Source organism: Schistocerca nitens, chromosome 10 (assembly GCF_023898315.1).
Source record: "Schistocerca nitens isolate TAMUIC-IGC-003100 chromosome 10, iqSchNite1.1, whole genome shotgun sequence".
NCBI lineage: Eukaryota > Metazoa > Arthropoda > Insecta > Orthoptera > Acrididae > Schistocerca > Schistocerca nitens.
Window position 1 is genome coordinate 207,268,830 of NC_064623.1, and position 26,521 is coordinate 207,295,350.

Here is a 26,521-nt window from a genome sequence, read left to right on the forward strand (position 1 = left end):
TTTGGAATAGAAATTATAGTGGCAAACTGATCTGTAGTGTAGCCAGATGTTGGTTTGAAATGTGACAGTTTGGTTGGCTAAATCAATGAATATGAGTATCATATGTTAGTTGTGGTGACATACTGATCTGTAGCATAGCCCAAGGTGTTCAAATGGCTCTGGGCACTATGGGACTTAACTTCTGAAGTCATCAGCCCCTAGAACTTAGAACTTACTTAAACCTAACTAACCTAAGGACATCACACACATCCGTGTCCCAGGCAGGACTCGAACCTGCGACCATAGCGGTCGCACGGTTCCAGACTGTAGCGCTTAGAACCGCTCGGCCACCCTGGCCGGCGGCCCAAGGTGTAAGTTAGATTGCAAAATGACAGGTTGGTTGAGAGCTGTCAAGGCCAGCAAATGTGATATTCTGAAAGTAACTCTATTCTTGTTATCAAACAATGGAAACTCCAGGTTGGAATGTCAACAATATTAGGAAAATATAGGTTGGCACTCACCATAAAGATGACGTGTCGAGTTGCAGACACGCAACAAAGAGACTGTTACACATTTGGCTTTTGGCCAAAGCCTCCGGAAAAGAACACACACATGTTCACACAAGAAAGCTAGCTTTTGGAGTGGCCCTTTTTCAAGCTAGAGTAAAATACATACAGAAAACACACAATCTACACCTGCACACGTACACTCTCCCCCAAGCCCCCACTGTGCCAGATGTACAAAAAGAGACAGCCCTGCATTATAGCAGGTGGAGCAGATTGTGGTGGGGGTAGTGTCACATGGAGTGGGCAGAGGGAGGGACAGGCAAGAGAGATTGCAGTGGTTGGCTAGTGGTTCAGAGGGAGGCAGTCGGTTTGCCAGCCAGGAATCTGCAAGGGTAGAGTGGCAGGTACACGGGCTAGGCAGGTGATGCTCGATTGTCGTACTCGGTGGGGAGAGGCAGATGCTGAAAGTGACACGGTGATGTGAATTGGGAGGAGTAGACAGAACGGAGAAACGGGAAACTGTCGGGTGGATGGTGCGGGAACAGTGGGTTACTGGGGATTGAAACCAGAATTATTGTGGGAGCGGAAGATGCGTTGTAATGATAATTCCCATCTGTGTAGTTCAGAGGAACTAATGGTGGTGGAAACGATCCAGATGGCCTGGGTTGTAAAGCAGCTGTTGAAATTCAGTGTGTTGGGCTCAGCTGCATATGTGCCAACAGGTTTGTAGTTGATTCTTACTAGTGTGTGAGGATATGGCACAGGAAATCCATTTTTAACTAGGTTTGAGGAGTAGTGCCTGCATGCAAAGGTCTTTGTGAGATCTCCAGTGTACTGGGAAAGGGAGTTCTCATCACTGCAGATATGTCACCCGCCAGTGGATATGCTGTATGGGAGGTATTTTTTTGTGTGGCAGCTGTTAAAAAAGTAGGCACTGTCGGCAGTCGGTGGGTTTAACATGGACAGAGCTGTGGATGGAGCTATAAAAGAGGAGATGGCCAACATTCAAAACGTTGTACTCTGGGTTGAGGAAGAAAAGGTGAAGCGAAGCAGACTCATTTGTGCATGAAGTGTGCTTGCTTATGTGAATATGTGTGTGTTTTCTTTCCTGAAGAAGGCTCTTGCTGAAAGCTCATGTGGAACAGTCTTTTCACTGTGCCTGTCTGCAACTCAACACGTCATCTTTATGGTGAGTAGTAATCCATCTATTCCACAAATTCACATATATGTTTCTTTGAAATCCTGACATTGCAGTGAAGGTCCTTGCAGAACTAAAAGCCTTGATGATGAATCTGTAACTTCTGACGGTACTTCACTCAGAACCGTGGTTCAGGGGAGACTTAACGTATGGGATGAGAAGGAAAGAACAACTTGCAGAATAGTGGAGATGTACAGCGGAAGTCTGAGTTTTGTGAAAATGAGAAATGGTAGGAACAGATTGGTTCCAGCAAACAGGTGGTGTGAAATGGTGATGTGTATTTTCACCTCTCCTCTTCAGTGTGGTCTTGGAAGAGATAATGACTGAAGTGGCAGAAAAACGAGAAGGGACAAGATGAAAGCCACAGTGTTTGCAGATGACATGATGATCTGGGGAAACAGGGAGGAGATTCAGGAACGGTGGGATGCTTGGGAAGAAACTGACACACAGTATGGTATGAAATTAAATGTAAACAAAAAAGAGCTCCTGGTTATGACTAGAAAGAAATAGACCAACAAGCAGAATAACAAGTCGAGGTGAACTATTAAAGACGGTGGAGAGCATTAAATACGTGGGAAGTTTGACAGAGGAAAATGGAAGATATGAGAAACAGATCATTAAATGTGGCAGACAGGCAAAAGCATTCCTGCAACGTGTTAGTAGCCTGGTTTGGAACAAAGACGCCCCACAAAAAAGCAAAGAAGTAAACCATACACATTACTACATCCCAGTACTGATATATGCATCTGAAATGTGGATAATGAAGAAAAGATATGTAAGTACACTAGTGCCCACAATTAAAGCAACAAACTGCTACTTCCCTGTCTGTCTCTAATTCATGATATAATCACACAGACTGTCAACCAGATGTCCACACGATCATGTTCTACACAGAAGATGGCATTCCAGTCAACAGAAAACCATGCCAATGATGATGTCAGGGCACCTACGGGATGATGTAGTGTTTGCCGGGTAGTCCCACATCCACAGTCACTGCGATACTGTCACAGACGATGCAAGTTGGCACAGAGAAGACGCCTACCACACTCCCTGCGGTGGAAGGCCATAAGAAGAATGGAAACAGGACAGTCACAACCTGATGGGGCCCGATGGCTTAATGTGAATCATTCTGTTGCTTCTCAGGTGCGGTGATAGTTCACAGAGATTGAAACTGTATCTTGAAGACCAGTGCAGGGCCAACCACATGTGACTTCAGAAGAGGACTATTATTTGGCTCTAAGGGCACGACAGTACTATCTCTGTACCGCACGGCAACCGGCGTGTGAGCTCGCAGCATCCACTGGCCGTGTTGTATCGAGGCAAACTGTGTGCAGAAGGCTTCGGCACAGAGGCCTTTATTGTCGGAGACCTGCTGTATAGCTGCCTCTTACGTGTCTTCAGAGAAGACAATGTCTAGAGTGTAGTCACCAACATGTCACCTGAACATCGAACAGTGGGCCAGTGTTCCTTTCAAATGAGTCCCAATTTAGTCAGGAGAGTGATTCTCTACGGATTCACTTCTGCAGGGAATGTCGAACACGATTTCGGGACCCAAACGCTGTGGAAAGAGACCGATATCACGGAGGATACCTAATGGTGTGGGCAGGGATTACATTTACCACTCGAACCCCTCTTCATGAAATTGTAAAAGTGAACTGGCAAGGTTTTACTGCTGTTAGGTATCGCGACTAGATCGTGGGACTTCATTTACGGTTATTGCGAGGTGCTGTGGGCCCAGACTTCGTATTGATGGATGATAATACTCTACCTCATAGAGCACGGGTGGTTGATGTTTTCTTGGAAACGGAAGATATCGCACGCACAGTATGGCCTGCTTGTCCTCCCAATTTGAATCCCATAGAGCACGTCTGGGATGCACTATAGAGACGGCTTGCGTTATGTCAGCATCCGCTGTCAACTCTCCAAGACTGCAAACAACTCTGCAGGAAGAATGGGCATTATTGCCTCAACATAAGATTGATGACATCATCCACAGCATGCTCCGTCAATGTCAGGCCTGTATTGCTACCAGACGTGGTCGCACCCGATACTGAGCACATTAAACAGTTGTCAGATTGTGTGTGAAAATCTGTGAAGTTGGAAAAAGGAAGAACATATTTATCTACCATTATGCACGTTTCAGTTGTTTAGTTTCTGTATTCTCCACACTGTTTCTACTTTCCTATCACCTGTTTATACTGGCTTGTGGCAAAATAAATGCAACCTTGCAAAATTTCCACTTATTGCTTTAATTTTGGACACCAGTGTAGATTATATGCATGTGAAATTAAAGTCCTCCGAAGTAGGACAAGAGTAACAAGGGAGAGAGGATGAGGAATGAAAATGTTAGGGAAGTAGTGAAAAAGCAGGGCAGAAACATCAAGGCTAAGATGGTATGGGCATTAAAAGAGAATGGCAAACAAGATGATTCCTGGGAAGATACGCAAAATGGAGATGCATAAAAAACGACCAAGAGGAAGACCAAGGAATAGACAGCTGAAAGCTGTGGAGGAGTGTGTTGAAACAGTAGGCAATGTTTGGACCACAGTGAACACAGAAAGATGATACGAAAACAGGACTAGATGGCAAGCTTATCTTCCAAACAAACCCAGCCTGGGGCTGGAAACTGTTCAATATGATGATGAATTGTGTTATGCCAGGTATATAAAACCTTCTCTCTCTCTCTCTCTCTCTGATACACACACATAACACACAAATTGTTTGGTGTAAATTATAAATTGCGCCAGTAAATGCACAGTTTCACAAATTCTCTAGCAATCTTAATTTCTGAGAGGCAGATTACACAGCTTTTAAGTCCCAGTAATGTGATATGGCCTATTAAGGTTCTTCTCACATGTTTTGGTGAACAGTTGTTTTAAGTTTTTGATGTCTGCCACAATTACTCTCATCTCGGGAGTAAAAAGTGTGTTTATTTCTAATACAAATTCTTGAAGCTTGCCTGTATCAAATTCCATTTTTTGTTCTGTTCACCCAAATGTGTTTCACCTCACTGTTTCACTCAACTTCATTAGTGTCTCACATCTCTAGCTGTGACATTCTCCAACTGCATTTTCTTCACACCACGATGAAGCCAGTTTTTGCTTGACACTAAGTTTCTGCCATCGCTGAGGTGGCCTTAGGAGCAATCTTTTTGTTGTGCCTATCTGCAAATGAACGTCTCTTCTACGTGGTGAGTAGCAATCTAACTTTTTGTAATACTGTCATTACATTATTCTGTCACATGTATTGTCCCCAATCAAACTCCCCAAGTGATAGTGTCCTCAAATTGGATCACACGAGACAGTGACCTGTTACGATTCCATCACATTATGTGAGTATGTCTACATTAAAACAAAAAATAAAATAAAAAGAAAATAAAGTGTACAAACAAAGATAAAACACCAACTCCACTGAAAACGCCTAAAACAATTAACAGACACAGGTTTGGTCACATGTAACAAAAAGTTCTAATTGTTGCAAAAGACGGAGTTTGTTATTTGCACTAGCTCATTTTATTTATTGCTGTAAATTAAGATATTCATCAGAAAAAAAAGGTGGGCATTAGGAGAATTCTTTGTACTTAATTTTATCCACCATAAACATGTTTGGAACCATATTGTCTTACTTTTTGTCCAGCATGTTCAGGGTTTGCAACTGTAGTAATAAATTGGAAACAAATTACTGCAACAATTGCAATTTTATTTCTCAACACATGAGTCTGACTGTTACCTCCACGATGCAAAGTTCATAACTTGAAAATGGCCATGGCAGTTGAAACTGGCTGTGGTGTTAGAAACTAAAATTGCAACTGGTGCTGTAATGTTTTTTATTCCAACTGTCTTATTTGATTCAGAGATAAACAAATCCCACCTTCTGTTATTAAGATGCTTTTTATCACTGTACAGTGCACTTTGAACTCTGTAGTAACAAATTCGTAATGTATTTTAAATGAAAACTTGTAGTGCCCCCAGAATTTTACAAAAGTCTGGAGACACTTGTATTCCATCCATTTCGAACACGCATTATTTTAAAGCAGGGCGTAAGGGTGAGCATGGGATACTGCACCCATTTATTGTTTGTGCAGGCGAAACTGAAAGGGAGATAATTTGTCGGCACTGGCAAGTGTTCAGCGCGACCTGCCAAGAATAATTAAATACGGCCCGGAAGCTCCGTGGCCGGCTGCAAAGAGCAATGTAGCTTTGTATTGTTGAAAAACAAATGGAGAGACTCGAAATAGTGACTGTTTATTAGATGATGAACTGCTGTTGAGAGTATGTGGACTGGGCGTGGATAGTCAGCCACAATAAAAGCTTATGTACTAATTGTGTTCAAAAATGTCTAATTAACTGATTCTGGGTGCCCAGTAATGTGTGGGCTTACGTCATAAAGTTTAGTTGTTTGTTTGTACAAAGTGGAAATAAATATGTTCTGGTGCATTGAATGATATTCCAAGAGTAGCGTATTTTTTAAATAAGAAGAGAGAGAGAGAGAGAGAGAGAGAGAGAGAGAGAGAGTGAAAATTTCCCCTTCCTAGCAGTGAAATCTTCGGAGAAGCGTCCGGTGCTAGCAGCGGATACCGACACTGCAAGAAAGCAGAACCAGCATTCTTCAACACGTAAGTCCACGAAAATGCTTAAGCTGTATAGAGAGAGCTTAACATTACACCGGGCCACTGCAAGAACTTGGCGACCGTAAAGAAAGGACCTGAGAAAGAAGGGGAAATATTAAAAAAGTTACAAGAAAAAGAAAAAAAAAACCAGTTGGGAGTTGCCATAGCAACCAATAACTGCGAGGCTGAAGAGCAATTCCACAATACTTATTCAGAAATATCGTGTTGATAATGGTGAAATGATTAAGGGAATCAAGAAAATTCACAATGCTGCAGTTAGTCTCAAATCGCCGACGCCGTCGTCCACCTACTCCGACGCTGCCGTCCATCTATGCTGACGCCGCCGTACACCGGTGCCGACGCCGCCTTCCGACGAGGCCGGGTGACCTACTACTGACCTTTAATTGTTTGTGAAGTGTGGGGGGGTTGTGGAAATAAGCGAGTGTACTTTTAATGATAACTAGATTAAAAGCAAAATTAAAACACAATGGAAAAGGAACATCAATCCATTGAATCTGTTGGGGCTATGGGAATTGAAAAATAGGGGCCAGATTTAGGCGAATTAATGAGGTTTACCAAATCACAGTTTGAATCACAGAACACAAAACAGGACGAACTGAAGGCAGAATTAAACTCTAAGTTAGATTTGCAAAACACAAAACTAGAGGCTCAAGTTAATATCCTAAGTAATCAGATGCAAGAATGGAAAAAAGAACTGTCCAATTCCCTGAGTAAACAGACAAATATTTTATTTAAGGATTCAGAACAAAGAAACAAAGCTAATCTAAAAGGTCTAGTTCAAAAATTAGAATATGATGTAGACTGTAAATGTAGTAATTTGGAAACATAATTTAATGAAAAATATGACTCTTTGAAAAATGTATGTAATGTTACATTTGAGGTGGTCAAACAAGAATTAACTATGCTAAAAACCAATGTCCAGAAACAAAATAAGTTGCTCCCCCTAGTACAGGTGCAAATTTCAGGGGTCAAATCACAGGTGGAAACCATAGAACAGAACTTCAAAGAAAAGTTAATGACTGCAGAGCTTATAAATTTGAATGGCTTAGAAGAACAAGTAGAAGAATTAATAGGATGAAAGGTTGAAGAGAAACTAAGTGTTGATATCTTTTCGTCTATAGTAACTTCCGATTTAGATAACACCAAGAAAGACTTAGAAACTTTGAGGAAAGAATTCAAGCTTATGCAGGAGAAACTAGAGACAGGCACAGTTTCCCAAAATATTATATTAAATAAGGACATGATAACTGATTTGCAATGGGGATCAAATTCAGGCTTGTCGAGACAGTTTCCTAAATTCAAACCAGATGGGGAGGTACACCCCATCCATTTCTTAAAACGGTTTAACCAAGCCATACCTAAAAGTTGGGAGGATGCTAAGAAAATAGTTTGCGGTAGGTCATTTGGAGGGTGAAGCTTCAGAATGGGGCACAGTAAATATTGAAAACTTCACATCCTGGGAAGATTTCCAGAGAAAGTTTAAGGAAAAATATTGGGCTTCAAGTGCACAAGAGAAGTTGATCTCAGATTTGTGGGATCCTAAATACTATAGTAATGCCTGGGGTTCAATGCGCAAGTATTTTGACTGGCATTTGACAAGGGCAACATATTTAGTAGATCCTGTGACGGGAGAGGAAAAGGGAATGCATAATGTTAAGGATATAAAACGATACGAACAAAACCCCCAGGGACTTTGACGTTCTGTGTCAACGGGCGGAGTGACGTCTGCCGGTTCCCAAGTTGGGTACGGTGTTACTTCCACATTAATTTTCCTGCACCGAATTCCCTTCAAAACTTCGACTATCCTGTAATCTATTTATAGCCCTTAAGAGATCCTATCATATTAGTATTAAAAGAGACCAATTATGACTACACGATTGTGACTAATTTAAGGAGTCACAATAATCAGTAACCTCTAAGCATGAGATAAAATTAACAGGGTAACTTTCTAACAGGAGATATAATATAATGGTACTGTTTAGGAAGAAAGATACCTAGATGACATAAACTGAACATGTGTATGAAATATAGAGTGAAGTGACTAACTGAATAACTATTTGATTATAGTGTATATAATTTCTATTTTTATAGAATGTTTTATATTTTTTGTAAAGTGTGATATGATTGGGGTGGGTTAATATCTAATTTTGAAAGGGGTGGGTAGCATAGGCACAGACGTGACCTACACACCACGCCCTTCACACAACTCTCACAAACAGGTGTGACTGGTTCTTCATCATTTGCCGTTCCATAGAAGTTGCTAAGATCTTTTCTTCGGGGACTTCAAAGGTGACGGTAAGAATGCCCGTTCTGCAGGAGACGCCGAACATCATACCTCCTCCTGCTTCTCACTTAAGAACTGGAGAAGTGGGGATCCTGGGGAAGGGGGTGGGAAGGGTTTCCTGTCTTCTTTCTTTCTTTTTTCAGACCCGGAAAACCGATGGTTACCATTGCAACAGCTTCTTTTTAAAAAAAAGAAGTAAAGACATGACTCAGAATAACGCTTGACCTTTGAAACCGGCTAAGGGGAGGGATTTATTTTGGCTCAATCCTGGAAGCAAGAGTAGATAAATCTACTGGAAATAGCTAATACTTCTTGTGCTATTAGTTTATCATACTACTATGTCTATGAAAGATATTACCAACAGCTTAATGAAATACCGGAGATGGAAGAGAGTTTTTGTACCTAATGTTTTTATATAGTACAAATTAACAAGATAAGTGTTAAGAAAAAAATTATTAAAATATATGTTGTGTGCAAACTAACAAGTGTTCGAGCTAAGGGGAGGGGTATGTAGTGCCCCCAGAATTTGATGAAAGTCTGGAGACACTGGTGTTCCAGCTGTTTCGAACACGCATTATTTTAAAGCAGGACGAGCATGGGATACTGCACCCATTTATTGTTTGTGCAGGCGAAATTGGAAGGGAGATAATTCGTCGGTGCTGGCAGGTGTTCAGTGCGACCTGCCAAGAATAATTAAATACGGCCCGGAAGCTCCGTGGCTGGCTAAAACGAGTAATGTAGCTTTGTATTGTTGAAAAACAAATGAAGAGACTCGAAATAGTGACTGTTTATTAGACGTTGAACTGCTGTGGAGAGTACGTGGACTGGACGTGGATAGTCAGCCATGATAAAAGCTTATGTATTAATTGTGTTCAAAAATGTGTAATTAACTGATTTTGGGTGCCCGGTAATGTGTGGGTTTACGTCATAAAGTTTAGTTGTTTTTTTTTTTGTACAAAGTGGAAATAAATATGTTCTGGTGCATTGAGTGATATTCCAAGAGTAGCGTATTTTTTAAATAAGAAGAGAGAGAGGGAGCGAGTGAGTGAAAATTTCCCCTTCCTAGCAGTGAAATCTTCGGAGAAGTGTCCGGTGCTAGCAGAAGACATCGGCGCTGCAAGAAAGCAGAACCAGCGTTCTTCAACAAGTAAGTCCAGGCAAATGCTTAAGCTGTATAGAGAGAGCTTAACATTACACTGGGCCACCGCAAACTCATCTCTATGCCAGCTCTCAAACATTTTTGCCCATTATGCAAAGATGCCTAAATTATGATATTTAATTGGATAGATAAAAATATCTACTCATCAAGTGGCTATTGTGATATTTACCATACAGGATGAGGAGGAAAGACACAACAAGCAAAATAGTGGAGATGCACAGTGGAATGAGTTGTGTGAAACGGTGCTGTGCATTGTCACCTCTCCTGTTCAGCGTGGCCTTCCCTTCTCATCCCGTACGGTAAGTCTCCCCTGACCCGCAGTTCTGGGTGACTTTCCCAAAATCTACCCTTTTCCTAGATCTCTTAAGTCCTTTTCCTTCACCTTTCTTCCTTCCCCTTCAACCCTTCTGTTTGAAGAAGGAGCAACTGGCTCTGAAAACTTGCCCATCACAACAGCCTTTTGTGTGTGTGTTCTGCCACCACTTGGTGTGTATATTTTTATCTATCCAATTAAATAACCTAAAACAAAGATGATGTGACTCACCAAACGAAAGTGCTGGCAGGTTGATAGACAAACATACACACAAAATTCAAGCTTTCGCAACCAACGGTTGCTTCATCAGGAAAGAGGGAAGGAGAGGGAAAGATGAAAGGATGTGGATTTTAAGGGAGAGGGTAAGGAATCATTCCAATCCCAGGAGCAGAAAGACTTACCTTAGGGGGAAAAAAGGACAGGTATATATTCGCGCACACACACACACACACATATCCATCCGCACGTACACAGACACAAGCAGACATTTGTAAAACCTTATCAACATCAGATAGTTTTCATTGTTAAATTGCTATATTTGTTACAATAATGTTGAAGGTATAAATTCACAGAAGCAAGTAAACTCAATGCTGTCTGCTTTGCAGCAACTTCTTGTGCAATACAATGATCTTCCAATAGAGTATTTGCCCGTTTTCTGGAAACTGTCTTAAAAGCTTAATTACGTCATTTAATGCTCTTGAGATGCTTTTTCCCCTCTTGAATTTCAGTATTCTTTTATAAAAACGGAAATGAAATTCAAATAATGTGAACGCCCACTAAAATGCTCCGTTCGTGTCATGTGATGCCACTGGCTAGCTCGCTGCTCCTACTGTCGTACTGCCAAATTCACAGTGATGTCCTGTTTTGGAGTTTATGTTACTGAAACTGGGTTACAAATGATAAGTAGTACCACACTGTACAAATACATCTACCAAAACTCCTGAAAAGTTTCTTTTTGAGTGTTCCACAGAATGAGAAGACGCGTAAAATGTGTTTGCACTGCACCAGCAAATTGCCACTACGTCAACACCCAAGCTTACTAACGTTATTAAAAATGTGTTGCACTGTGAAGTTAACATTAACTTATCTCTGAGATATGCTCTCCCACTGTTATAACAAAGGATAGTGTCACTCTATGAAATTAAACTCCTAGTGAAAATTGTAGTTTTACCTTACTACACCTCAATTACTCAGTAGCTCAGTCATTAGAGCAGTAAACCATCGAATTTTATAAGACAATGTCCATCGATTGCTGGTTCAAATCTAACATGGAAGAATATTTTAACTTATTTGAAAAATGACTTAACTGTTCTCCTGTATGAAAACCAAATCACAATCACAAAACTTCACCGCACTCATCACAAACAGAATATTATTGTGTTTTCCTTGCTGTTTACATTTGCAATCACTGTTCACACACATCACGTTCAAAATGATATTTTCTAGTTAATGTGACCACACACTATTTCCTTTATTAGAAACAATGTTTTTATCTTTGTACTGCCTAGCTAGGATCTTTATCGTTAAACTTCTGCAGTTTCATCACCTTACATAAAGATGAAGTAAATCTGCTGCACATGCTAACATTACTTTACACTAACAAACATCACAGTCCTTACGTTTGTGTCACCTGCATGTTGCACACGCTTTATATCACTCCGTATAATCACACTGTCCTACACCTCGTTGTGCTGTGGGCGTGTGGCAATACCTTCACTACCAGCAATGCTTTCCAAAAAAGCTAATCGTTCATTCGCAAAGTACATGCATTTATCCTCTGTTGTCCGTTTCTCAGACTAAGATTAATGTGAAGCTACATATAATACATCCCACAATCGAAACAACTGCTACAATCAGTTCTCGCTAATGCTGTTTTCGTATTTTGTGTAAAACTTTTGAAAATATTTATATGTAGCTTCACATTAGTCTTAGTCTGAGAAACACACAACAGAGGATAAACGCATTTACTTTGTGAATGAACAGTTAACTTTTTTTGGAGAGCATTGTTAATAGTGAAGATACTGCCATACATTCACAGTACAACAAGGGGTACAACAATGAGGTTATACAGAGAGATATAAAGTATGTACAACATGCAGGTGTGACATCACCAGAGCATCAGCCAGTAACAGAGTGTTTTCAATCACGTGGCCAGAGCTTGGTATTTTAATTACATTGAAGTAACAGATATTTTGTGAGAATATTGATTGTAAATGCTATTTAAATGTTATACTCAATCAGGATAACAATAATCCAATTCATATTTTTAACATAGAAAAATAGCCTTTTATCTGGGTTAATGTGGACTCCAGACAGCACAGGTAATCTGAAAATACTCACATTTTTACTAGACACTGCTGTTTACTGATTCTACAAAATGTGCTACATGTCACATTTGGAAACCTACAGCAGTACTTACACATTATTCGCCAAAAACAGACAAGTTGTTTACAAAATTACACTGAAAGCATAATGTATTTTTTATAACTTACCCTCAGTTCATATAATCATCCAGTTCTTTTTTTTTCCAGACAACAGTTTCCGTTTTCTGGAGTGTCAACACACTAGTATAATCAAATTAATTTTGTCCCGTTTACTCTAGGAACAATATAACAAGGAGAGAGAAAAAATGTATTCACCAAGCAGCGGCAGGAGAAAACGATTATAAAAAACATGGAAATGCACAAGCTTTTGGTGCCAGTGGCTCCTTCTGGCAGAGTGCAAATAAACAGGGGTGAAAGGAAATGACTGGTGAGGTTTAGCAAATGGGAAGAAGGTCCCTTAGAATGCCAGATTCAAAATGGTTCAAATGGCTCTGAGCACGATGGGACTCAACTGCTGAGGTCATAAGTCCCCTAGAACTTAGAACTACTTAAACCTAACTAACCTAAGGACAACACACACATCCATGCCCGAGGCAGGATTCGAACCTGCGACCGTAGCGGTCGCGCGGTTCCAGACTGTAGCGCCAGAATGCCAGATCACTGAAGACCTACTGGGTGGCAGGAGCAGGAAAGACCAGTTGTAGATGCCTGTACTGGATGCGGTTTAAAAACCTGGGGACTAAATGGTGGATTACGGGGCAATAAACATGACAGACATTACTGAAAAAAATATTGTAAAAGAGTCAATAAGAGTGGGAAGCTAAGTGTATTGTGCAATGTGAACAGGTAGCCTTTTACACTGGAATTCTAGCACCAAGTTATCAGTAAGGATGAATGGGCACAGACAATGGGGAGTGTACTGTCACCTCACAATATCCTGTTGCAGAGCATGCTCTATATCCCGACAGTTGTGACCTCTGTGCCCATTCCCCCACACGTGGCATCTTCTCCCTCCTCATTTCAGTTTTCGAACTCTGCACATGGGAACTGGCTTTACAAGATGTGCTTGATTTTTTCCTCCCTCCTGGGCTAAATTTAGATATTTTCTGGGCCCTTGGCCTTTTTTCCAGTAACCGCTGCTTTTCTTTTTCTATATTTTTTTTCTGCCAATGTGTCCAATTTTTCCAGACACATCCCCACCTCACTATGTATAATGTACTTGGCTTTACACCCATACTGACCTTTCCATGATTTTTTTTCTTCAGTAATCTCTCTTGTGCGTTCTAAAATATCTTCCACATTTAAGTTCTCAGGATTTCAATCTCCTCCTGTGCAGCCACCTAGAATCGGGTTTTTCTTGCTGGTCATGTCCAGTGAGTCTCCCCTGATCTGGGTAGCTTTTCCGTAACTCTTCCCGTTTTCTAAATCTCACTAGGCCTTTTCTTTCCCCCCTCTTCCTTTCCCTACAAACCCTCGGCCAAAAGGAGGAGCCACTGACTCCAAAAGCTCGTGTGTTTCCACATACTCTAATAACAGATTTCATTGCCTCAGTGGTTACGTTAACAGGTTCCTCGATCGCCTCGTACTCACTCCCTTCCTCCATCAAATGTACGTTTTCCACTGTATCTGTGCCTTTGAACACCTCAAACCTGCTTTGTAACCAGATCCTTAACTATGGATGGGTAAGCTTAAAGCTAAATAATCCACAGGAGTTTGCTGTGTATTGAATTACTTGTTTCATTGGCCCAAGCGATTTGCTTTCTCATATAGTGCAAAGAAGTTGTACATTGAAACTTAGGTAATCATAAGATGCTATATGTGGCTGCAGTAATATCGATCAGGGGCCATTATCTGCAAGTTCAAGTTTTCACTCAGTATCTGTAGTGTCACACGCAAATTTCCACAACACTGTGAGTCACCTGCTACAAGTAACAAATATGCCACTGACCTGTGTTGGTCACAAAGTCTGAAAAATTCAAGTGGCACTGATACAGTAAAAACCTGATATATAGCAATCCAATGTGCCGTCGATTTGGATATGACATGGTGTAAAAATCTTACCACAATCTGCACACGGCATTCCTATAGTAACACTCACCCCTGCAACATTTAAGACATGCATGCAATAACCAAAAAGGATTGAGGTAATTAGGCTCAAACCTGAGAATTTTCTGATCATCACTGTCTCAGGACTGTCACTGAATAAAAAACTGAATACATGACTCACAGTTAACATTGTGATGTATTCAACAGCTACTACATAACAATGCTAGACAATAAACAATATGAGCGCAGCCATAAAGAATACTATCCATTATTCATTCACAGTCTAGATTCCTGTGTGCTTGTGTCGCCCAGATAGGAAAACAAGTTTAGTATGTGAATGTGGTATACCTGAAGGAACAGTGGCAATAAACTTATAAGTTTTGTAAACATAGATAAAAATGACATGGGGAATAAACAGAAGAAAGATGATAGATAACACAGCAAAAACCAGTGAACTTGAAGAATGTCTTTATAAATGGTTTTTAATACAGTGTTCCTAACGCATGTGAAATTCTGGAGAATAAAAGCAAAGTGTTTATGTAATGGAATGACAAAGTGAACCAAAACCATATTCAGTAGTTGTATCTGATTAACAAAAAGCAGTACACACAAAAGAGACTGCATGAAATTACTCACCAAAACGAGGTGACTGACTTCTGTAAAGCAGTGAAAAATAGAACCTACAGTAGCTTGCAGACAGTGCTGTGTTCAATCGGTATTTTGTAGCATGCTTTTGTAGTGCAATCCAGTATTTTATTTGGAATTCCTGTAGTGTCACTCTTTGGTCAGTGTTTGAGTGAAGTGTGTCAAACTGCTGTATTTCATAATTTTTTTAACTGTAATTTTCTTTAAAGTTGAATACTGTGCAAAATATAGTACAATACAACACTGCATTGTGTGCTTTTCAAAACTGTTCACGTGTATTTCATCATTCCACAGCTTGCTCTCGATATACTGCAGTTACTAAATAACGTGGGGGTAAAGCACGTCACTCGGCAACTGCATTATATTGGGCTTGTACTCTGCGTGTGTAATCTGGCAGCAGTGAAGCACAAGCGTGATGGGAACACCTTGAGGAAAGAAGATACAGCTGTAAGGAGACTTATCACACATTTATTCTCTGACAATTGAAAACAGACAATATAATTGCAATATTTTGTTTCTGATAAATATGACAAAAAAGGACAATCATTCTGCGTACTTTTATGATTCATTCTGCTGTCAGTGATTATAGATCAGCATTTTTTTCATTCTTATGTCCATCCTCTCAAAAAATTTTATTCACTCACTTTGCTCTCTTTTGTGACATGCAAAGGCACCTACTGAAGGCAACACAACCCAACACACTAAATGTGAGCTAACGCACTAAACACTTGCCGCAAGGGTTTCGTAGTTGTGATTGTGTCTGACACTAAATCCAAAACTGTGACACCTGATTGTATTAAAAGACAGTGGCACTGGTTTTCCAAGACACTTGTCATTATCAATGTTTATACATCACATAGCAGCTCCCGCATCATTCTCTGAACAAATCTAATTTTATTTGTAATTTTCTGCACATGGAGATGATCTAATCGTGTTTCCATATGCACAGGTACAGCAAAGTGATGATGTACAAAATACTGTGCCACAAATAGCAAACATTTTACGAGAATGTGTATCGCGTCGCTCCAAATTTCTGAATCTCTCAGTCTGACAGACAAAACAGATCATAGATGACTTTCATTTGTGCACGACAATTCACATCAGTTTGTGATGGCACAGAATGTGCACTCTATTATTCCACAAGCAAGGTGATGGGAAAATCCCTCTGAACAGGGTTAGCAGCCAGTGACATTGCCTCTGCATACAATCAGTTGTGAAGTTCTCCACATTTCATACAGAAGCAGACGTAAAAAATACAATTTACAACTGCCAGCTTCCACTCGTGGCTAAAAAAATAAATCTGGTACAGTAACTGAAATAACACAAGACTGTCTCAATGGAAAACTAAGTTAAGCCCACATAGCAGTCAGAGTAAAATCAGTACATAAGAAGTAACCAATGCAGCATTTGCTTCCAATAAGCCTGAATGAGTACTGTTCCCATTCTGTTCACCTGCAAGAATGCTGCATCACTTAATGAAGAAAACGGGATATAGGGATGGGCAGGTGGGAACATCAGACATAGGAAAAGCCAGAGTGGCTTTTACAAAAGTAATCATTCTGGACAAGTTTTGTTCAAAAAATTTTTAGTTACTAAAATCGCTACTTTATATTTCCACAACAGTGTTATAGCATATGTATATGTCAATTACTGTGTCCAGCAAGCTCCACAGCTGTCGTCTCCTTATCTCCAAACACCTACACCCCTTTACTGCTCCCAAAGCAGCAATTTGTGTTTAATGAAATCAATCTGGTGTGATGTTGCAATAAGCATACTGCCTCAATTCTCACCATTTGGTCTGTTGTGTGCATTACACACCAACAAACTGAGTTAATTGATCACAGGCAACAGCAGACACAATTACCACCGGTAAATGGTGGGAAATTATTACAGCTTGTAATACCACCACATCTTCAACAAAGCACTTAACATACAAGACATCACCACCTTATGTGAGGTTGCTGAACAAGTTTTACAATTTAGCTGGGCTGTCAGAAACCAGTCACGACAAGACCGATTGATACATAACAAATAATATATTATCACGTACTGTAGTAATGCACAGCATATTGGAGACATGACAAACAGCCGAGCACAACAAAAGAAACCTGTTACAGAGCCAACAAAATGAAGGAAACATAATATTTAATAATTTTTTTTTTTTTGCCAGAAAAGCTCAAGTTTTCGCAAAATGTAAAGATTCCCTAACTCTGAAACCACACAAACCACATTTTTTTATAAATATCAATTTTTCACTTTTTTAAATTAAATATATATTATTTATTTATATATATAGATATATCTCTTTCTGTTCTATATTAATAATATAGTACTCTACTCTCTTTACAATATTATAGTACAAATTCTAGGATTGTGAGCATTCTCTTGTGTTCATTACTCAATGCACAGTAAAACAAATGCTCTCATGTTTTTTAAATGTTCTGTTGTAGCTTCTTCTCCGAGTGATTCTCGGGTGATTTGAAACAATTTCCAGTTTATGACGTGTGACCTCATTATTGTTTCTCCATTTAAGGCTTCTGACACACGCAGGTTTGGAGTCAGTTCCTACATCTGCTTTAAAACGACAATCATACAGAGTACAGAGGCTGCGATCATTTCAACAATGTAGGGGGGGAAATAGGAATAGACAGGATTCCAATTCCTAATTCTGCTGGTAAGCTTCTATGCAACAACAGCACTTGAGAAGGAAATAGTGGGAATTTCTTGAATATACTAAGAAAGATGTGGGGCAAACTACAAATCTTTCATAAAAAAAATAATACAAATTTAAAAAAAGTTACCGATACAGGGTACTCTACCTTGATAACCCATTATTTGTTATTTCATTAAATATCCTCATTTTACGAGCTCTTTGGTTCTAACTATGAGGAATTTTTTGATAAAAGAAGGACTAGAAAGAGTAGCTGCTGTACCCAATATTCCTTTATGAATTAGGCTTGCTATAAAAATATGTACCACAAAAGCATTTTTGATTTTATGTGTATGTAAATGGCAAAAACTATATTAACATCAGTAAGTTCCTATGGTACCCATGTACACAATGGCACAACTTTTCCTCTGAATTCCAGCCAGTTCATTCACTTAGCTAACAGACAGAATAATGAAAATTCCTTCTAGCAAAAAAAAGTAACATTTCCAATATTTGGGTGACACAAAGAAAATGTTTGGTGTTCTGTGCCTTCCCAGTACTCTGGTCATTACATTTTTAACATACTTCACTCAATTTCATCTCAAAATAAAAAAGCAATATGATAACATCACTCCGTAATATAAAAACGACATACAGGGAACTAAAAAAAAAATTACTTCATGTCGATCACCAATTAATTATAATCAACTTTAAAACAATACATAGCACCTGAATCTCCACGTGCTTCAAAATACTCTTTCTTCTAATGAGAGGGGCCAAACAGAAATCATCAGTTTGACACACCAGGAAATACTCCTCTTCCTGGTAATTAACAATGCAATAAGCAACTGAATTAAGAGTAGAATAGATGTTAACTAAATGAAGAAAACATCCTGTTCTCATACATAAATCTAACCAGTTGAGAAATGATTACAACAAAACAATGTGGCATTTCAATGCAAAATATTTGACACAAATATTGGCGATCTACAAATCAACTCTGTAATAAAGCAGTTCTAAGTTACCACGTATGAGACCGTACTCATTCTCATTTCAGTACATACATATACACGGCATACATATAAACACACGTGTCCCACTCGCCCCAGACACTGACACACGAGGGGCACGCAGAAGATCAGATGCACAGCTGCCATTCACTCCCGTCCCTGGTCCACAGTTTCCTCTTCACCACTCGACTCTGTTCACTGAACGCATGGGACACTGTCATGGGTAAGCTGAGAAGTCATCACACATCTCAGTTGGATTGCAGCACAGTAGGCACCAGCTTGTGAGGCAGGACGAGCCAAAGCCTGCAAAGAAAGAAGAGAGACACTATTAAGAAACGTGCCAATGACCTGCAGAAGGCAAGGTAGTGTATTGTTCCTTTACTGGCACATCCAAGACAGGCATGTAACAACTGACAAAACCCGCTCACATTTCAAAAGTTTCCATCAGTATTGGAAACAGAAACATAAAAAAATCTTACGGCAAAAATATCTTGTTTACATTAATGATTTATGTGAGATTACTAAATGTTTATTCATGTGGGAATTACATTGTTAGCCATGCCAAACTATAAGATAACAATTAGTTAATGTCTTGTTACCCCAAAACAATATTTGTTATGAACCCCTTTGGTGCAACGGGTGTGTATACACATCCTGCTACACCTTTCTCCGGGTGTTGTGAATGTGTATACATGTGCCAATTGGATTTTCCTGCACTGCTACAGAAGTCTGAAAGCATCCTGATTTGCTGACCTCTCACCACTGTGGACACGTTACTTCCAGGTATTAGTGAACAAGAAAGTTTCGAGTATTTATCATACAACATATGTGCGTCATTGTGTGCTACCGTTTGCAGAGAACCTCATTTTGATATCTCAAATAATTTATGAGATATGACAATTGTTATGACCACACAATTCGCGATAGGCAATGACATGAACAGGCACATCGCACGCTACATTCCTTCAGATATAAAACCCAGTAACTTGAAAATGAAATGAGATTCCTTCCTGGACTCAGTTTTAAATAAAATTTCGATATCTTACCTACATTTCATTCACTGCAATGTATGAGCTAAAATCAATCATATACAATTTTTATGCAATGCATTTTTATCTCCGCAAAATTTTTAAAATTTCGTACAGTGTTTTACTTCATTTAATGCAGCACAGTAACTATGGCATATAACGGCAAGAAATTCAGTCCTTTATCAAGTGAAGATATCGAACTGTAACAGGTGCAAAAATCAAATTTTTTCAACAAACAGTTTTCAAAAAATTGTATGATAAGCATTTCATATTGGCCAGAATGCCATCTCTCAGCACAGGCACATGCATTTGGCAAGCAGTATATCCATAACAAAAGCAGCCTCAGCACAAAATGCAGGGAAAGGGTTAACAGGGTAAGGAAAGTTCTCGTACAAATAATTTAGGAGTAAAAACCAGAAAACAAACACACAAACAAAGTGCAGCTACATTGTGCTGGATAAACACAATTGTGTGTTCAGTGGCACAAGGCAGTTGCACAGGTGTGTGTGTGTGTTTTTTTCTCTAGCTCACTGAATGATTTATCCAAAAGCTAGCAAGTTTTCAGTCCCTTTTTTTTTGTAGTATATTCACTTCTATTAGTTGGTGAGTGGTCTCTTTTACTCATAAATTATTTACAGTACCTTTTATTGTCATATTAACTTAGGGTTTACCTGTTAGATGTTGTTGTCTTCACTCTGGAGATTAGACTGATGCAGTTGTTCACCCAGATCAATTCTATGCACTCAACTTCACATCTCCATATTTACTGCAACCTCCACCCACTTGAACCTGCTTATCTTATTCAAGCCTTGTCTCCCACTACTATTCACCCTCCCCCCCCCCTCCCCCGGCCCACATACACACCTTTCTCCATAACAAAACAATTTCTTGGTGCCTCGCGAAAGATGTCCTTTCTATCTATCCCTTCTTTTAGTCAAGTTTTGCCATAAATTTTTCTGCTCTCTAATGCAACTGTACATTGTATCATCAGTTACCTGATCTACGCATCTAATCTTCAGTATTCTTTTGTAGCACCATATTTTGAACACTGCTAGCGTATTCTTGTATGGACTGTTTTATTCTCCACGTTTCACCTCTGTAAAAGACTATGCTCCAAATAAATACCTTCAGAAAAGAAAGTCTAACACTTAACTATGCATCCAAACTTCCTTTTTCAGAAATGCTTTCCCTGCTGTTGCCGATCTTGATCATGTTTAATGTACTCTCTCTACTTGTACTTTGAACATCATCAGTTATTTTCTATTCAATTCACAAAACCCATCTACTGCTATAGCGTTTCATTTCCTGATCTAATTTTCTCAACATCACCTGAATTGAATTGCTGTACCTCATTGCCTTTATTTTACTTTATAACAATCTTATAACCTCTATTCAAGAAACTATACACGCAACTGCTCTTTCAAGTCCCTTGCTATCTCTCTGAGAATTATAATGTCATCAGTTAACCTCCATGTTTTTATTTATTCTCCCTGAACTTTAATTCACTTTCTGAGTTTCTCACTGGTTTCTTTTACAGCTTGTTCAGTGTGCAGATTCAATAACATTATATAGGCTACAACCCTGTCTCACTCCCTTCTCATATACTGCTTCCCTTTCACGTCCTTCATCTCTTACAACTGCAGTTTGGTTTCTGTAAAAATTGTCAGTAACCTGTGCTTCCTACATTTAACCCACGCTACTTAAAGAATATCGAAAAGTGCATTCTAGTCAACATTCCGTAGGCATGTCTTCTAAGACAAGTTCTAGAGTCAGTATTGTCTCATATGTTCCTACATTCTCCAGAATCCAAACCAATCTTACCCAATTTTTCCATTCTTCTGTAAATACGTTTTAACAGTATTTTGCAACCACATCTCATTAACGTTCTTTAAGCACCAAACCCATAAGATTTTTGGGCCAGGAGTCACATAAAAATCACCAGGCCCATAAATTTTACAGGCTGATACATTTAATGCAGCAAAACACTGCAATGTTACTCAAACACATTTAGTCAGTGTTAAATGTTTTACAGGTGTTTAGTAACAAAAAGTGTCCAGCATGGCATAGCAGTATTGTTTACAGCCCGTAATTCGTGTTAAAAACCCATCTTTACAATCTCAAGTTCCTTACATCACTGTTTGATTTGCAATAATGTTTCATTGAGGTTTATCAGATGCAGAAACCACGGATTTGATTAACGATACTGACACTCTGGATAATCTACAGAGTGATTCAGACGATTGTGAATACAGTGGTGCATTTGAAGGTATATATTCACTAATTTGCAACAATTTATCACTGCTCGTAATCGTGCACAATGCACATTTCTGCTGAATGTATTTATTCTGTTAGTATGTATGTCGTTTCATATAATGTGATATTCTCCTTAGTGAATGAGATCAATAACAACTTGTCTTCAGATGTACACGAGAATGATGTTGAAGCTGTTGGGTCAAATTCAATGGCTGCGTCATATCCAAGAAACAGTGACTGGAGTGAATTTGATACTTACTCACCTCTGCCTGTGAACACAACACCTAGGCAGATACTGGTGAATACTGATGACTTTTCTAAATTCTTAAATCACCTAAGTGACTTCTGTAACTCAAACCCATATATTTCAATGAAGTTTCTGTCACAATGTAATAAGGTTAAGGTGTGCAGCTTTAAAATGGTACTAAATTTGCCACAATCCAATCAGCAGATCCGATGCAATTATTTTTTTTAAATATTGCCAAATTGTCTTTTTTGTATGGATGGGTACATAAAATAGACCTGATACTCAATAGTTTTAAACTAAGGGTTGCATAATATTCAGACCACATACCACAGTAAGATAATACAGTAGCAATGTGACGTGCCTATTTTATGACCAGATGTCAGTGGCTACCTTGACCCGTATCCATGTCAACACTTTGTAAAATGAATGTGATAAAAATAGTCTCTGAGCAATGTCCGCTTTACATACTTGCAAAGACTCTATGTACAATGGTACATTTGGGCATAAAGGTTCCAACCTACACATTGGCTTTATAAATGAGTTAGGACTGCTGTTGCCTTGGATCTTGTTAAAAATCCTCAAATTATATAAATATCTCTGTCAATCGTGGCAGATCTGGAGCTAAAATAACATAAGTGTAACATATAGCTCTACATGAAAAATAACAACTTTTACCTGTGAAAAATCAACAGTGTATTTTTATCAATTAATGAAAATTAAGAAGAAGATGGAGAAGAAGAACTAAGTTATTGCTCACAGAATCCAGAAAGTGTTAACAGCTTGGGACCATTATGATGACTGCAACAAAATATTTTACTTCCCTTTTGCTTAACAAACTTTATAATACCCAAAGCACATCCACTACACATTTGGATATGGCATAAATTAGTATTTACTGGGTCATTCCTATGTAGCAGGGGAAGCTCAAATGCTGGTTTTTGTCTGAACAGCCCTTTTTAAGCACATCTCCTCCCATCTTTATTTTCTAGACCGCGACAGCAGCTTGCAGTCGCTCACCTGCCGGCTACATGAGGCGGGAGCGGTTCCTGTTGAGCTGCCGGGCATAACGGCTCCCACCCGACACCCTCGAGCTGAGGATTCGCTTCTGTCGGAAGTCGTAGACTCGGCGGCAGTAGAAGACCAGCTCCGATGAGACCGAAGGCGGCGGCTGGAAGCGACTGCGTGGGTTGTCCTCAGGTGGCGGCACCACCAGAGGGGGCTCACGCACTCCCTCGTCCTGGCGTCGGGCCACCTTCCGGTACCTGCCGATTGAACGTGTTAGGTGAGCAAAAATGCAGCAGAGTCGATTTACCACGTGAGGGTATGTACGGAAAAAATCGTGGAGTTACAGATCCAAAAATTAATTACTAACAGATATTTGGTCAGAGGCTTTCCAAGACAGATTATGAATACTTATGTTAAAAGAATTTTTGAGACTTTTTGCCGGGCCAGAACTTACCTTCAGGAGGTGAAATATTAAGTACTGCCAATAAAAACATATAGAAGTACATGGAATGTTTGGTGCCTTCCTCAGGGATGGGGGAGAAGAACAGCTTGGGGACCATTAAAAAAGAAGGAAAGTCACTCATACCCTGGTATAAGAGGAACGATTCTGTTCTGTGAAAGAGGGGTGACAACAATCAAACAGGAGGTGTCATATGAATACGGGATCAACGATAGTACACAGACAAGCAACATGACAGCTTCAGTCCACACATGATAAGGTCAGTGTGAGAAGTAAAGATGGATTACAGGAACAGAAATGAACTATGTGATATTTTTCCTTGTTCTTAATTGCACTAGTCATTTCTGTCCTCTAATCAATATTTACTCCTCAGATTGTCCTCTCTGTCTCTGGACTGAAACTGGCAGTGTTCACCAATGTACTATCTTTGACCCCTCATCCTCTCTCCATCAATGGCTGCCCCCTTCATCTTTGTCCAACCTCAACCTCACAAAAGAAAGGACCCTCACATTGAGGGGTCAAGAGTGACCTGCCCTTTCTTTTCAATCTTCTATGTCCTAAGGACTGTAAAATGGAAAATACACCGACCAGTCAAAAAAGCGATGCACCCAGAAGGAGAGGGGGAAATGAAACAAATCTTCATGGATTGAGCGGGTATTTCAACTGTTATAAAATCGAGTAAAATTTCCAAAGAACTTGCCAGTAAGAGGCTAATTAACAGTATGATGTTGCATGCCGTCTGGCCTGGATCCGTGCACTGATTTGGTTGGGATGAGTGTCATAAATACATTGCATCCTCTCCTGAGCCACACAGTCCCACGACTGTTGTAATTCGTCTTGACATATCAGCTGGTCCCACACTCGTTTTATTGGGGGCATCTGTGTGGAACTTTCTGGCCATGAGAGTACTTCAATATCACATAGACAGTTTACAGACACATCTCATGTGTGGATGAATGTTGTCCTGTTGAAAAATGGCACCCCAATATTCGTACATGACACATGAGGATGCAGGATGTTCATGATGTTCCACTGTGCTGACACTACCAGCCATTACCTCATGTCACCATGACACCACCTCTCTGCCTCTCCAAAACATTTGAAGAAGGCAACTTCTCCTCAGGTAGGTGTCTTAGTTGCCACTGACGGTCATCAAGGGTACAGAATAACAGTGATTCACCACTGAACACAACTAACACCACGGATCAGCAGGCTACACTTCCCAGTCACGGTACAACTGCAAATGAAGCCATTTTGTGTTGTGGATGGGTCAGCAATTTCCTGGTCTGGCTGCTGTTAACATCTGACTAACACTGCACGATGATACAGAATGTCAGAGGGAGTCCATTACTCGTTTTCGGTTGGCTACCGTAGATGTGAAGGGATTTTGATGTGTACAGTGCATAACACTGCAATCTTTGTGGTGGTCAACCGGAATCTTGACAACGATTATGCTTGCTGTTATGTTGCCATGCACTCTAACATCAGACCTCGGTCACCTCTGAATATCCAAGAAACCTGGGTATTGCACCATCAACCAGCTGGCCACATGAAAACCCACAATGAGGTCCCTTTCAGTCTCTGTCAGACTGTAATAATACTGTCTCACATGAGTAAGCAGCATCTCTGTGTCCTTCATGGCGATCAGTCAACATCTGACAGTGTTCGTACCCCTTGTATACCCTATCAGGTCCAATAACAACATTAATGCATTCTGGCAGCTGTTCTGAGTGTCACAGATAATTGCAACTTCCATCATTTACAAACTCACCGAAAGTGTGTACGTGTACAACATTACACTGACATCTGAAAATGTCTTCTGAATGCCTTACTCTTTAGTCAAGCAGTGTATTTAGAAGTTGCTTCACTAGCACAGGCTCAATGAAGAAACAGTGCTGCTCGACAACAATTTTTCTACTAGCTCGGTCGTGACCCATAATATCAGAAGACATTTTATGTTTTTTTATTTCATCGTCCAACACGCAAGACGAGCTCTCAGGAAAACCACAGACTGCCCTCTCTTCAGCAGGCAATCGGCAAAATGTGAAATGCTGATAAGCCTACAACACAACGACTGCAGCAACTGGTTTGAGCTAAAATCTAAGGGTGGACAAATTGGCTGTACAATGTACCATCCCTGTTGTCACTTTATGCGATGTAAGGCAAGTGTGGAAAACCTATACAAGATTTAAGTGTAAAAGCTTCCATGGCCAACATCAATGTGAATAAAATATTTTTTGACATTAGCCCTTGACATTTCAAACCTAGAACCATTATTAAACCCGATGTTTCTAATGTCTTTGTAGCAGTCCTCTTCAGGGCACCTAAGTTGCTGAAATTCTCCACTGGCAACAAATGTCAAAAAATTATGTATTAATTAATTTTATTACAAAGCAACAAAAATATCATCCTTGCCCCAGTGAGGATGGGGCCTAATACAGAAAATCAATATGTGAAATGAAATTTAATTATCATTAATCATTTCATTATGAGGGAGACACCATCATAAACTTCCCACTTCACTGACACTGTCATCCGTTATTCCTCTGGCAGTTATTTCAGGTAAGTTACGTAAGTAATACTGGGTTGAAAACATTTGTAACAGTTACTCCCTGTGCACTGAAGAACAAGAAAAATGAGTACATAGCAGCAATACTGATAATATTCTTTCAGGCTCATGACACATACACCAATGTGAGAGCTTAAATTGTATCATTGACTTATTGCTTAAATATACAAACTAAATGGAAGATTAAAATGATACGATATTTAAAGAACATGAAA

The 26,521-nt window shown here is 39.7% G+C and overlaps 1 protein-coding gene across 1 annotated transcript in view; it reads right to left on the reverse strand.

The window, feature by feature from the left end:
• Window positions 1–15,536: 15,536 nt before the first annotated feature.
• The window catches only part of LOC126210004 (basic proline-rich protein-like), a 152,556-nt gene continuing 141,571 nt past the window's right edge, over window positions 15,537–26,521 (reverse strand). Inside the window, exons 9-10 of the mRNA XM_049939111.1 lie at window positions 23,290–23,534; window positions 15,537–19,047 (exon numbers count right to left, since the gene is read on the reverse strand). Coding sequence (XP_049795068.1) covers window positions 23,297–23,534 — 238 coding nt within the window. The 3' untranslated portion in view covers window positions 15,537–19,047; window positions 23,290–23,296. The remainder of the gene's footprint in view (window positions 19,048–23,289; window positions 23,535–26,521) is intronic.